General features: G+C 36.8%; 1 protein-coding gene across 2 annotated transcripts; it reads right to left on the minus strand.

Annotated features, from left to right (window-relative positions):
* Window positions 1-677: 677 nt before the first annotated feature.
* Neurochondrin (neurochondrin) lies at window positions 678-13220 on the minus strand. 2 transcript variants are annotated; one of them, XM_090376778.1, is made up of 2 exons: window positions 12621-12714; window positions 678-3018 (listed from the first exon to the last, which is right to left on the minus strand). In XM_090376778.1, the coding sequence occupies exon 2, from the start codon at window positions 2965-2967 to the stop codon at window positions 871-873; it is 2097 nt and encodes a 698-aa protein (XP_090232904.1). In that variant the 5' UTR covers window positions 2968-3018; window positions 12621-12714; the 3' UTR covers window positions 678-870. The 2 variants fall into 2 exon arrangements, with proteins under 2 accessions (XP_090232904.1, XP_090232903.1); XM_090376777.1 differs by lacking the exon at window positions 12621-12714 and adding an exon at window positions 13114-13220 and having other exon boundaries at window positions 679-3018.
* Window positions 13221-14347: the final 1127 nt, after the last annotated feature.

Below are 14347 nucleotides of genomic sequence, written 5' to 3' on the forward strand. Positions count from 1 at the left end.
TGTTTGGAATTAAAAATATCCCAGAGATTTGAAAATATGAATGATGTCATTAAAGAGGCCTCCATAGCTGAGCGATCAGGAGCGGGAGTGTAGTAGCACACGCTCTTTTGAGTAGACTGGGGTTCCAGCCCCTGACTGCTAAATACAGTCTATCTGCCAACCCACACTGGACCAGCGTGGCAGATTACAGTCCATTTCTCTCAACAAGAATCGTTGAGGAGGCTTCCATCCTACAGTGGATTGATAATGGCTGCAGTTTACTTTTTTTTTTTTTTTTCATTAAAAAAGAACAACTAAAAATGTTTCAAGCTTTGAGTCTTGACAATTACTCCGAGAAACTTTTATTTTTCATATCGAATAAAAGCTCTCAGTTTTTCTTATACAATAACTTAAAATTGTGGTTACAGTCCAAGTCCTCTTATGGGTTTGAGCATTTTCCCTCACAAAAGGACATACAAGAATTTCAGTAGAAAACAACCAACATTCAGAATATGAAATTTTTTTTCATAAATCTCTATCTGCACTAAAAAACAACAAAATAAAAACATTCAGGAATAGTAAAAAATAGCCAATGTGCTATATAAAAAGATTTTGATAAGAGTAACAACTTTTTACGCTGGCAAATGAATCTGCAATCTGACTCTAGTCAATCAAAGAAGTTTTCTTCCTACAACTACAATTTTACAATGAATTTTTAAAAGAGCACTATAGAAAATCCTGTTTCCTGTTTTTTTTCCCACATTTTTGTTTCAGAATTTGAAACATTTCAAAATCCAAAAGTTCGAGTCAAATTTCTGAGGTATTTCAAATACTGAAAACATATACAGTACATCTACTCTGCTATTTACACACAATTAGCTAAATGTTCCATCATTGTGGAACAAGAAGTGATTCAAGTTCTTTAAGTTTATGTGTATGACACACGCCTAAACTGCCACATTCTGTCAAAGCTGCAATGGCATCAGGACATATTCTCACAACGCCACATAAAAATGCCTGGTAAGTTGATTTTATACTACCTTCCACAGCTTGTTCGCTTACTCTACTAAGTGACATAATAATATGTTGAGGCCAACCACTCTCAAGGAGAAAATTAGCTACCCAAGGAATACAAGGCAAAAGACTTGTTAGTGCCTGCATGCCTAAGTACCACAGTTCCACAATGTCATTCCATACTTTACGGTATTCCCTGATAATAACAAACGTCGTAGTGTTATTGGCATCTTCTACGTGATGAGCATCCCACAAAAATTTTACACTAGCTGAAAGATATCGATAAAAACTGGTTTCACATGACTTGATTTTTTTATGGCAGTGCTTTGCAATGAGCAGTCCAAGTACTGCAAAATTAGCTGTGAGTGCTAGCTGCTTTGTATTAACATTCAGTTGGGGAAGTACAGTCATCAAGAACTTAAGCAATGAAAAAAACGTGGCATTTTCTTTAACAAATTTTCCTTCCATTACAACAATATTCAAGTAAATACCGCATATAGTAGTCAGCAAAATTTCAAGGTCCAGAACTCCTGCTTTCTGATATACACGCCACTGATTTTGCAAATATTCAAACATTATGATATGAAGCTGTTCTGTAAGGAGAATAGTTCTGGTTACATCATCAGCAGTAAGATGGCATAAAGGAGCAATAAGAAATCTCATCAAATCTATATAGCATATATTTGGTGCACTTGATCCAAGTTTTTGCCCTTCTTGCCACTGAGATCCATCTATAGACTCCTTTGCAACCCTAAGTATAAAAGGGAGTACCTTACACACTTCTGGTCTTAAAGCAAATGTTTCCTCTGCCATCCAGGAACAAAGTATACGAACAGTAGCAAAAGTCAATTCTCTTGCAATGGCTGCACTGTTTGAATCTGATGCCATCAGAATATCCCATTTGGAGGATAAAGAATGCATAAAGGCTAGAATTGCACTAAATGCTGCTTTAATAGATGAAAGTAGCTGTTGTGTACATTTTTCTTGCCAGTGCCATAAACTTTCATCTACTAATATAGATATTACACATTCCAATATATTATAGCATGCTGTAAGTAAAATTACATCTTTGCCAATATCATCTATTGTTCTTTCTTCCAGAATCATTCTGACTTCAACACATACAATCTGAACAACAACAGTAAAAAAATGAGTACCCTCTGATTCTTCAAGAAGCCAATGAATACCAAATTTCTCAACCATGATGCTCGTTAACTTGAGAGCAGCATCTCGATAGCACTTTGTAATTTTACTTCTCAGAATATCACTCAATCCTTCACGAATCTGAAGACACCATTCTTCATCTGGTTGAGATGTACAATTTGGATGCTTCATGAGAATTCTCATGAGAATTTCACATAGTTCAAACTTATGTGCAGAATTATCCAGAACAAAGTCCTGAGATAATTTTTTCATGAGAGAGAGAAATGCAGATGGGTCTTTCTCCCAAGTTTCACTTCCACAATGGCAAATTAATAACATTAAAATATGAAAAACTTTATCGTGACTAAAGGACTGTGACACGAATATTTCCGTTAAGCAACTTACTATACCTTTCTCTAACAACTGCTGTCTACCCTTATTATGTGCAGCCATACTTAACAGACACTGTAATACATCTTGAATCAAAGCCTTTTCTTCATCTGAAGTGGGTTGATGTTTAATAACATCCTTGAAAAGAATTATTTCAGCACACATGCTATCATGTACACACAGTTCAGGATCCAAAGAAAAACATGACATTATGGCTAAAGCAACAGACTTAAAAATTGTTTCTGGGCAGCCTTCAGGAACATCATTAGTGTGAAGAAGTCTAAATAGAAATGGGTGAACAACATTAAATATTTCTTTGAGGCTATAATTAGTGGCATCCGAAGATTTCAATGCTTTGGAAAGAACTAAGAGAGCAGCAAATCTCTCATTATCTGTTTTTGCCTCACTTAATATTTTCAAATACTGTTGTACATGTGACATACTGCTTCTCTTTCTTGAGTTTTTACACTGATGACTCCTTTATAATTTACTCTGGAAAAAAAAAAAAAAAAAAAACTTCATTAGCAAATATAGTTATAAATTCTCTAATAAAGTTTTATAATTCTGTAAAACTCCTCTAATTTACTATATTTTTAAAACACCAGGAAAAACAGTATATTTGCAGTCAGCTACCTGATTTTGTGCCCTGTGCAAATATTCATAAATATTTCCCAGTTTTCATAAAATTTTCATTCATAAATATTTCCAAGATTCCCAGTTCATAAAAAAACAAAGAATATCAATAAAAGAAAGCATGCAACTCTTTGAATCCTCTTCATAACTACATCCTGCACTAATCAACGTCCTTGCTATAGTTCTGTATATTTGTATATTTTGGAAAGTCATTGTAAAAATTATTTTAAAGGCAAAGTTAATTACATGACAACATTGTCATGAGCAGTTACTATCTTCTTAGCAAAGAAGAATGGCTTTGTGTGTGCACATGTGCAAGACAGAGATAGAGAAAAAATAGTCTTCAGAGTTTTTTAAAATTAAAAACTTATAGTCAAGAAGACTGGCATGATTTATACACAAAGTTGCAGGTAAGAAAACTGTACAGAAACAGCAACATTTTATCACAGGTGAATGTGATGGTGACTGTCTCTCTCATCACTTTCATCTAAAATATAACTGAAAAATGTCAGCACACAATATTGATAGAAGATGTCTAAAAAGGGATTATCACCACTGCCTTTCCAACACTTTGATGTTGTTTCTGGTTTGTTTTGTATTAGAGAACTAGGATTCTAGTGACTGCTTTAATAGTGTGGATATTTCATAATGATATATCAACAATTCAATAAGAGCAACGACATTGCAGAATTCTTTAAACCTACCTTGAAGTTATTAACACAAAGTGACTTATTACTCCATTTGATTGCACGTTAACAACCTGGAAATTAAATGACTGCACTCAGTAATGTTACATCAGTCTGTAAGAATGCAAATGAACTATATACAATATAACTCTGGAAAGTTCACAAGTGATCATGTAACTATTTTTGACAGCCTGTCCAGGAATGCTAAGATTCGAGGAAACTGTTTGGATGGTCTTGATGAAGGATGAAGTGATGTTAAGTACCCTCTCTCTCTCTCCCCTCAACCCCACTCCGGATAGTCATCAATGCAGACCCTGAAAATATCAGCACAGGTCTGCTAAGATAGCCAACACAGAATAAGTACAGCTTAAAAATCTTCTCTCCCCAGACACCAGCAGGATGTCCTTAAATCAGAACTTACAGTTACCAGAATACAACCGTTTCTCCTTTGTTGCCCTGTGCTCACATCTAGATGATCCCAGATTTCCTAAGACAGTACCACCCTAGATCACAAATCAGATTGCGATGTTACTTTTTTTTTTTTTATGAAAACCCCAAACACGAAAGGTATCAAAACCTATAGTACTTAGTACCGTGCATGGGTTGAAGGAGAAGTATGGGGGGAGGGAGGGGGGATGCCGGAAACTTTGCTCTAGAGTCTAAACATGGGTTTTACACCTCTCATTTAAAGTCTTTGTATATCCTATGTAAATTTATGTACACTGAAGAGGACTCACAGAATACATATGATTTCAATAAAAATCTCTGCAGCAAAGTGTTATCTTCTCAATATATTTTTTGGAATATATAAAAAAAAATTGCATGTTGTACTCAATTTATTAAATAAATAGGTGCGCCTCTCAAATCCTGCATCCTCAGATCTGAACTTGCTGGATTTCAAGCAGTCATAACTGTAATAATGTACAATGCAAAAAGTATCACATTTCATACTGCAACTTACTTTCATAAAAATAAAAATCTTAATACCATGTCAGTAGTCCATTCTTTTAACGTACAGTATACGGTAAAGTACAGAAAATAAACAGAATATGTTGCACAGTACAATAAAAATAAATATCCTGTAAGTTCCCTTTCCAAAATATACTATACTCTGCAGAGTATAGTATTTTGATGGGGGGGGGAAATGAAGGTACACAGTAGATTCACAGTGTAAAACTTTTATTCACAAGTCTCAGTGTAAGTATTAGTAGTGGCAAATGATGCAAGAAAACAAACTTATATAGCATCAGCCAAAAAAAAGCCAATGTTGAGCATCTTTGACAACACAACCATTTCCATAATAGATAATGATCTGTGTGTGCATTTTAAAATGCATATTTCTAACATTTCGGCTATTTAATTTTCATTTAGGTGACACATGGAGAAAAGTTGCAATGCTGCTGTAGATTACAAGAGATAACCAAAAAAGTTTTAAAAACATTCACTAACAGTAAGCACATTTAGTGAATTGTTAACTCAGTCTAATGTTTCACATACAAATGCTACAATCCAAACTGAGTAATCCACCAGTTGTTTTCAGCGAGTTTCTAATCTTGTTCATGAATAGCAATTCGACAATCTTATTACCTAATGAATTTGCTGATATCACTGAAGCATGGTAAAAACCGTTCCTCTAGAGGCCATTCTATAATTACCCAAATAAATCCCTGAAGTCAGGACAGTTTGTGGTTTCAGGTGCAGAGAAAATAATGGAGACAATGATAAAGAGTGCAATAGAAGCCTACAGTGACAATTGAATAGAATATCTTTTTATACATTAAAATAATTTTCCTCCCAACAATATTTATTCAGCCAATGAATAAATGAAAGAGAGATGCGGGTTACATGGTAATATGTAACAAATAATTATTAATATTAGTAATGGCCACATGGTGCAAGGAAGCCTATGGCTTATGCTGCACCAGCCAAATAACAACAATAATAATAATAAAATAAAATAACCAAAAATACATAAAATAAAATAAGAATAAAAACTAATTAATAATAATAAGAAAAAAAAAAAAAAAAAAATGGACAACCTATACATTTCCCCTCCTCCCTTAGGTAATTATCCAGCTGACCTTTGTATTTTCCCAGACAGTCAGCCTCTACTACCCATGTAGGGTAACTTATTCCAGTAACTTGCTGGCTAAAATAAAACTTCCTGCAATCCAGTCTAAACACATCCCCCCCCCGTAACTTGAAATTATGGCCCTGGTTCTAGAATTACTTATAACCATGAAAATTTCGTCCTTATTCATTTTGCTTATGCCTCTCAGAGCCTTAAACACCTCAATCAAGTCTAAGGTTAGTTTCCAAGCTCTGCAATCCACATATTCGAAAGGCTTTCCTCATATGGACACCATTTTGACGATCTCAACAGGCCAGTTACCCATCTTTGGACCCTTTCAAGAAGAACAATTTCTTTAGGTGTGGTCTCCATACTTGAACACAGTATTCCAAATGCAGTCTTACAATAGCCTTATATAATGAGATTATGACGTCCCTATCGCTACTAGCAATTTTTCGATAAATCATTGATGGGACACCATGGGCCCTCCTTGCAACCAGTCTACAATGCTTAGAGAACTTCATATCTGACTGTATCTTAATACCCAAGTCCCTTTCCCCCACTACCAGCTTTAGTTCAACTCCGCCAAGTGTATACATTATTTTGGGATTACTGTTCCCCAGGGTGCAATACCTTACACTTTGCTGGATTAAAGCATAGCTGCCATTTTTCTGACCATCTCTGAAATCTATCTAGGTCATTCTGAAGAAGCTCTGCTTGGCGGCAATCATTACTACTCTACCAATCTTTACATCATCTGCAAATTTAGACATCACACCCTCTATCCCTTCATCGAAGAAATTTATGAAAATCAAAAACAACATTGGTCCAAATACTGATCCTTGGGGAACCCTACTTCTTACATCAACCCAATCTGAGGAATAACCATTTATCCCAACACTCTGCTTCCTGCCCTGAAGCCACTCTGCTATCCATCTAAGGATTTTCCCTGTGATTCCAACCTGCTCCAGCTTATAAAGTAACCGCTCATGTGGGACTGTGTCAAATGCTTTGCTGAAATCCAAATAAACAATGTCAAAATTATTCCCCAAGTCCAGCTCTTGAGTGACTGTCAAAATAGCTAACCAGATTAGTTAAACATGATTTTGCCTTTACAAAACCATGCTGAGTATCTTTCAGAATTCCATTTCTATCTAAGTGATCCTAAATTCAACCCTTGATCATAGTCTCCATGTTTTTCCTTACTACTGAAGTTAGACTAACCAGCCAGTAATTTCCCACTTCACTCTTAGAACTGCCCTTATGTATTGGAGATACACTGGCACTTTTCCAATCGAACGGAATCACAAACGAGTCCAGTGATGCTCTCATAATTAGCCTCAATGGTTCAATGTACTCATTTGCCGCTTCTCTTAAGATTTTAGGGTAGATTAGGGCAACCCCAGGAGCCTTACTAGCCTGTAGGCTCGAGAGTTTTTTCATTAAATAAATGTAAATTTCAACATTATTAATTACATTTTTTCCAACTTCACTCCAAAAATTTCTCAGTGACATGAAGGGTTTTTCTTCTGTAAAAATCGGCACAAAGTAACTGTCGAGTTCACCTGCAACTTCAGCTGGGGTATCTAACACAATCCCATGTCCATTACATAAAGGTCTGATCTGGTTTGTCCTCTTCTTTGCATTTATATATGTGAATAATTCCTTATCCCCCCTCTTTGCTCTCTTTGCCAGCGATTTCTAATAATCTGCCTTTGCCAGCCTAACCTTTTCAGTGGCATTATTACAGATCGATTTGTAGCTGTTATAGGCTTGAGTACTTTTTATTGCTCTGTAACTTTTCCATGCTCTTTTTCTGCTCAAGTAATTTGGCAACTTCATTATTCATCCAACTTGGAATCCTCCTCATGGAGTATTTTTTTAAATGGTATATAAGCATTTAAGGCTTCTGTGATTAATTTTTTAAAGTTATACCATAATACAACTGTATTCGCTCTCTGTGAGATGTCTACCCAGTTAATAGAGGCCATGTAGCACCATAATTTCCTTTCCTGAAATTATAACCCATTCCTTTGCCTTTAAACTACACTACTTCTCTCTCTCTTCATCGTCCACCATAGAACTCCGTGATCACTTCCTGCTACTGGTTCCTGTACAGTCAGCCCTGTCACACATCTGGTTCATGGGTGATGAGGTCTAGAGTATCCTTTTCCTTAGTACTTTCCATGACATGTTGATACAAATAGCACTCATCTAGTTGATTTAAAAATTGTCCCGCATGTGGAGTTTCCTTCCCATTTGCTCCAATCAATTAGAGGAAAATTGAAATTGCCCATAATAAGACATTCACACTTACTTGCCCAATCCATTTGCATGAAGAGGATTCTCATCACAATCCTCACAATCACATGGCCTGTAGATTATTCCCACTCCCATTATGGTCCTTGGGGTTGTCACAGACATTCTCTCAGATATGCCAGACAAGCTGTACTTGCTACCTGTGAGTCTAAAACGCTGATGGAACTGATATTCGAGTAACACTCAAGTCAAGTGGATCCAATTTCGGCAATGTCCAGACGGTCTGTGACAGCCAAATCCTCTGCTTGCACCTTCACGATGGTGGGACTGTTAGTAATCCAGGGTATAACCTCCATACACAAGTACATGGTGGGTGACCATCCAGGTGTGAACCAACGTAAGCAGGGGTCGAGGTGTGGCACCCACACCACATAGAGGAACGCTGCTCCTCTATGTTACCAGCCAGTACTAGGTGGTAGATGACTCTCATCAACCGGTGAAATACCCCACTTTGCTTATTGGGGGCTTCAAGTGGTAGAACCCATGTTTAGTCTCTAGAGCTAAGTTTAGGTCAACCCTTCCCCATCTCTTCCATTATGCAGTATGATTGATGACTTTTGAGGTTATGATGAACATCGTGGTAGATCCAATATTCCTTACATTTCAAGGGTACAGCTCTAAAACGGTGTTCGCAGGCCAGCCGCTAGTTAGTACACCAGACCAAACCTATTGGTAACTCTCTAGGAGGCTTCCGGATCAGATAGTGTATAATCTTGCTACCTCTACTCTGCCAGATAGTGACTGGAGGGAGTCCGAGTAGTGTGTATGCGGGGAGCATTGTCGAGGCCACGTTATGTCAAGGATCTGGGTATATTCTTACCATGTGTACGCCATATCCAAAAATTTCATTACTTCATACAGCATGTCCCACCCACTTTTTCTTACTATTGAATACACCATGAATTGTCAAACTAATAGAGCAAGCTTATCTGCGAAAAGATCTAAACCTCCCAAGCACTTCCTAATTCATTTCACAAATATACGTGGTCTCAATTCTAATCTCAACGATGTCCATTTTCACTTGCAGTCTGCCAAACCCCATGTACTTTTTTCTGACAGAATCTCAGTTATCGGTTGATTCAACTACTGCTCATCTCAGTGCCCAAATTATTCGCTGCATGATTCTTTTCGCCTCAAAGGTGGTACTTGTGTATATGTCCGTTCTGATATTCCCTGTCAGAGATTTGGCAATTTGGAATCTCCTCTCTTTGACCTTCTCTGGCTTAAAATCTCTCTACCTCATTGTGTCAAATTCATCTGTTGTCTCTACCGTTCTCCCAACTCCACTAATCACTTGGGGCTCTATGACTTCCTCTTTGCAATTTGACCTTCTCCAGTCCAACTTTCCTAACAGTGGGGTAATTTTCCTTGGTGATTTTAATGTTCACAACTCCAGATGGCTTCCGTTTTCTAGTCACACCGACCCAGCTGGTAGTGATGCTGAGGCTTTTGCAATTACTAATGATCTTGCACAGATTGTTCATTTACGTACAAGAATACCGGACAATCCTAATCATAGAGCCAATAACGCTTGATCGTTTTCTCACAAATAACAACTTCTAAATACATGGTCGAAGTGAGAGGTCCTTTAGGCACTTCAGATCACAACTTGGTGATTGTCTCTTCTCCAATGAAACCTTTATCTCATGGCTATTCTCAACCTCATATTGTTTGGCATTACAAGAATGCAAAATGGGATGGCCTGCAAGACTTCTTCTTTCCCTTGGTCAGATTACTGTTTCAAAAGTTCTGATGTCAACGTTTGCTCAGATCGTGTCAGTGAAATTATTCTTGCAGGAATGGAATCCTTTATCCTACACTCCACTTTAAAATCTCGTCCTTTATCTAAACCTTGGTTTTTCAATAAATGTGCTAAGGCTGTTCAAGAGAAGAATGTTGCATATCGGAATTGGCTTGTTTCTAATTCTTCAGTTTCATTTTCTGCCTACACCAAAGCTCGCAACAATTGTAAAGCAGTTATTAACCAGTCCAAACTAGAGTTTGAGCAGGCTAAGAGTAGAAAACTTGCTTCTTGCCCTAATGGTAGCCGAGCATTCTGGTCTCTTGCCAAAGCTATTGCCCGCAACTTTTGCCCATCTCTGCTCCCACCTCTGTCCAAACCAGATGGTTCTATTGTCACTTCAGCCAAGGATAAAGCATACCTGCTAGCACCCCATTTTTCTTCCATCGCATGTATTAATGATCTTGGTAAAACACCTCCCACCATTCCCAACACACTCCATTCAATGCCTCCTGTGATCTTCCGTCAAAAGGATGTCAGAAGGATTTTGACGAATCTTGATGCTAAGAAAACTCCAGGTCCCGATTGTATTTCTCCACTTGTTCTCAAAACCTGTGCTTCTGCACTTACTCCTATTCTTTGCCGCCTTTTTTCACTTTCTTATTCCAAAGGTGTTTTTCCTTCTGCTTGGAAATTTGCTCATATCCAGCCAGTTCCTAAAAAGGGTGACAAATCCCTCCCATCCAATTATCGTCCCACTGCAATTACTTCTACTCTTTCTAAAGTAATGGAGAAATCAATTAACCGCCAACTCTTAAACTACCTAGCAACCTTCCGTCTGATCAACGATCACCAGTATGGATTCCGTCAGTATCGATCCACTGGTGATATTCTGGCTTATGTTACCCATTTATGGACTAATTCAATGGAAAGGTTCGGTGAAACACAAGTAGTTGCTCTTGACATCTCAAAGGCTTTTGATCGTGTTTGGCATAAAGGTCTTCTAAACAAGCTTCCATCTTATGGTCTGCCAACTGTTTTTAGTAATTGGTTATCCAGTTTTCTCTCTGATCGCTCACTGAGGGTGATGGTAGATGGCTCTCTGTCTTCTAACTTCTCCACTAATGCCGGTGTCCCCCAAGGTTGTTCTTTCCCCCACTCTTTTCCTCTTGTATATTAATGACCTTCTTCCATTGACTGGAAATCCTATCCATAGTTTTGCCGATGATAGCACATTGCATTCCACTTTCCATTTTGAGAAACCTTGTCCTGCTCAATCAGCTTCAACTTCTCAAAAATCTGCTACCAATTCCTTAAATGCCAATCTTCAGGTAATTCTCTAGTAGGGCAAAGTTTAGTTGATTTCAATCCTTCTAAAAACTCAGTCTTGTCTTATATCTCGCAAAAAAGTCTTATATAACTTGGAAAAAAATGGATTCTTCTGCTCCTATGCTTATCTTTGGTGACACTCCGATTTCTAGGCAAAATGATATATCTCTTTTGTGGATTACCCTGACTTCTAATCTCTCTTGGCACAAGCACATTATAAATATTGCTTCCTCTGCATCTAAAAAACTTGGTTTTCTCTTTCACTCTCAATGTTACTTTTCTTCCAAACAGCTACTCACTCTGTATAAATTGCAAATCCGCCCTGCCATGGAATATTGTTCCCACATTTGGGCTGGTGCCCCCAAAAACCTCTCAGTCTTAGGGCAAGTGCCTCATGCTATGTGGTAGAATAACTAACGTATAGGCTAGTGCAATAGCATCAGTTTAATTCGTAGCCATTTACCAAAGTAGTTAAATTGGCATTGTTTTAATTATATTTCATTGTGCCATTTGGGTGGTGATATCTGCCAAGAATAAGTAACAATAGTCTTCTCCACTGGTGAAGTATTACTTATTCAAGGTAGTACAATACCATGGAAATTTGTTGTGAAGGTATTCACAATATGAGATGTAATTAAAACAATGCCAATTTAACTATTTTGGTAGATAGCTACAAATTAAACTGATGCTATTGCACTGAACTATACGTTAGTTATTCTACCACATAACATGAGGCTCTTGCCCTAATACTCTATAGTCTAATGATGATAATAGTTACATTGCATATTTCATAAATAAAAGATTCTTTTGAAACAAGTTTTTTTAGAACATTTTACTGCATAATTACATGTAAAATTTATGTATCCATACCATTAACATCAAATATAGTTGTTCCCTTTGGGATGATTTTCTTAAACTGAATTGTTAGTAGTATAATAATTGCTAACTTTCAACAAAATTTAAGGAGTACAACATTATAAATTATCTGATACAATTCTGGTATATGTTACAAAAAACAATGCTAAAATTAATTGTTTTCCAAATTATCTTGAAGATATTTAGGAAAAATTAGTAAATGTGGAAGGTTTAAAATGATTGAATTTTTCCTGAATTCCAAAGGCAGCAATAATTAAGCAACTGCATATATAAAGACTACATGCAAAATACAAAAAATATAATAATAAAATAAAGGTTATTTGGCAGTACTGCTCTGATAGACACCTGAGAAAATTAAATAAGAACTAATGAATAAACATGCATTATCCTCTATATTATATCATACTTATTCCATAACTGTAATATGTGATTTCTTTACCTATTTCGCCTCCTTCTCTCGGTTAACACTAATTTATCATGTGTTTCTAAGACGAGCTGAAAGACCTCTGTAGAATGTTTCATCACTTTTCTTTGTACAGTGACTCTTGCGTAAAATATGACAAAAGGAATAGTTTTAAACGGCGTAGTTCTATGCGTCATTCAAGGCAGAGGAACAGCTGCCAAAGGTTTCATCCTTGACCGAAACCAACGAATTAAAAAAAAAAAAAAAAAAAGACAGAGAAAAAAATACAAAACACTTGACATTTTGAATCAACGAAATCTTGAAAATGTCTAAAGGATATAATGAAAGCAAATTACGATTAAAAATAACAAATAATGTTCATAGATTTGCATTTAAATATCCCTATTGCTGAGCAGTGACAATAAAACTATTGAGTACCCAAGGCAAAAGAAAAATTACTATTAACTATGAAAGCAAAGTAAACATTAAGGACAAGCAACGGTAAAAACAAAGAAAATATCATATATACCTTCAAGTGTACACTTTCAAGCTTTTATCTTTTGCTGCTATATTTATATTTGTCATCTCTCCATCAAAATCGAACCACAACTTCTTCTCAGAAACATTAGCACAACTTCGACAGCATGACACAGGTAGCGCTGTAATGCAATCAAAAATAGATTTTTGCGTAAATTGAAAAAAAAAAAAAAAAAAAATGCAATCGTCAGTGAAAACATTTTCAGATCTTAATGATGAAAGAAATATTTCATAAACTGCAACTTGAAACTGCTATTTACAGGATTGCCATAATTTTCAAAAGAAAACCAGAAAGCCAAAATGAAGGAAAGCGAATGGGGTTTAGGAGATAAATTAAATTTCTATTCATACTGCAAGACTTCGAGTAGGGATGCAACGCGCGAAGGAGAGAGAAGAAGAGAGGAATCTTACATTAACTGTACAAGTGACCAAGCACGGAAAAACAAAATATCAAAATTGAAAATTAATCCAAATTAAAACAAACAAGGCTACAAATTAAGCATAACATAAAATGACATCAACATACTAGGACCGGCACTTACACACCTGTCCTTTACACAAAGTAAGATAGGTCAAGATGTCATCTAGATATGACTTGTCAATAGTCCATAGGTCAAGTGCGATGTTGAGAGTGCATAAAGCCACAAAGAAAAACCGATTATATTAAGATCATCCGGAAAGTTAATTCATATACCCATGTGTATTGTGGCTCTAAATTGTGTGTGTTCTTCAGTTGATTGCCTGTTTTGCTGAACGAAAAACCCCAATTTCTTGGGCAAAAACCTTGCTATCTACGCCAGAGACCAACTAACTAAGCCACGAAGTGGGAAAAAGAAGCCCCATAAAAGTTCCTAGCATCATCGACGGGATTCGAACTAGGACTTTTTCCACCCGGTGTGTGCCTAAAGTCACATTTGGGAAGTGTCTATTGAAACTCTGTAATCTCTGGAGCCTTGAGCACAAAGAGGGGTTACTGCAGAGGGTTTTTCCTGACAAACGCCAAACAACCATGTTCCAGATGTTCGTGTAATCATGCTTAAATGAAGGAATGTCTTTCTTTCGGCACATGGGTACTATGGACTGTCAGCGTGTATTGCAGGTTGGAGCAGAGTGAATATTTGGATGTCGTGTACAAGTTCAGCCCATTTGAGAGAGAGACTCGATTAAAGCGAATAATCAAAAATGTCTGCGCGGGTAGCACAGTGGTATCGTCACCGTCCTCCCAC

This window comes from Mastigoproctus giganteus, chromosome 6, assembly GCF_048544385.1.
Source record: "Mastigoproctus giganteus isolate SK-2022 chromosome 6, ASM4854438v1, whole genome shotgun sequence".
Lineage (NCBI taxonomy): Eukaryota > Metazoa > Arthropoda > Arachnida > Uropygi > Thelyphonidae > Mastigoproctus > Mastigoproctus giganteus.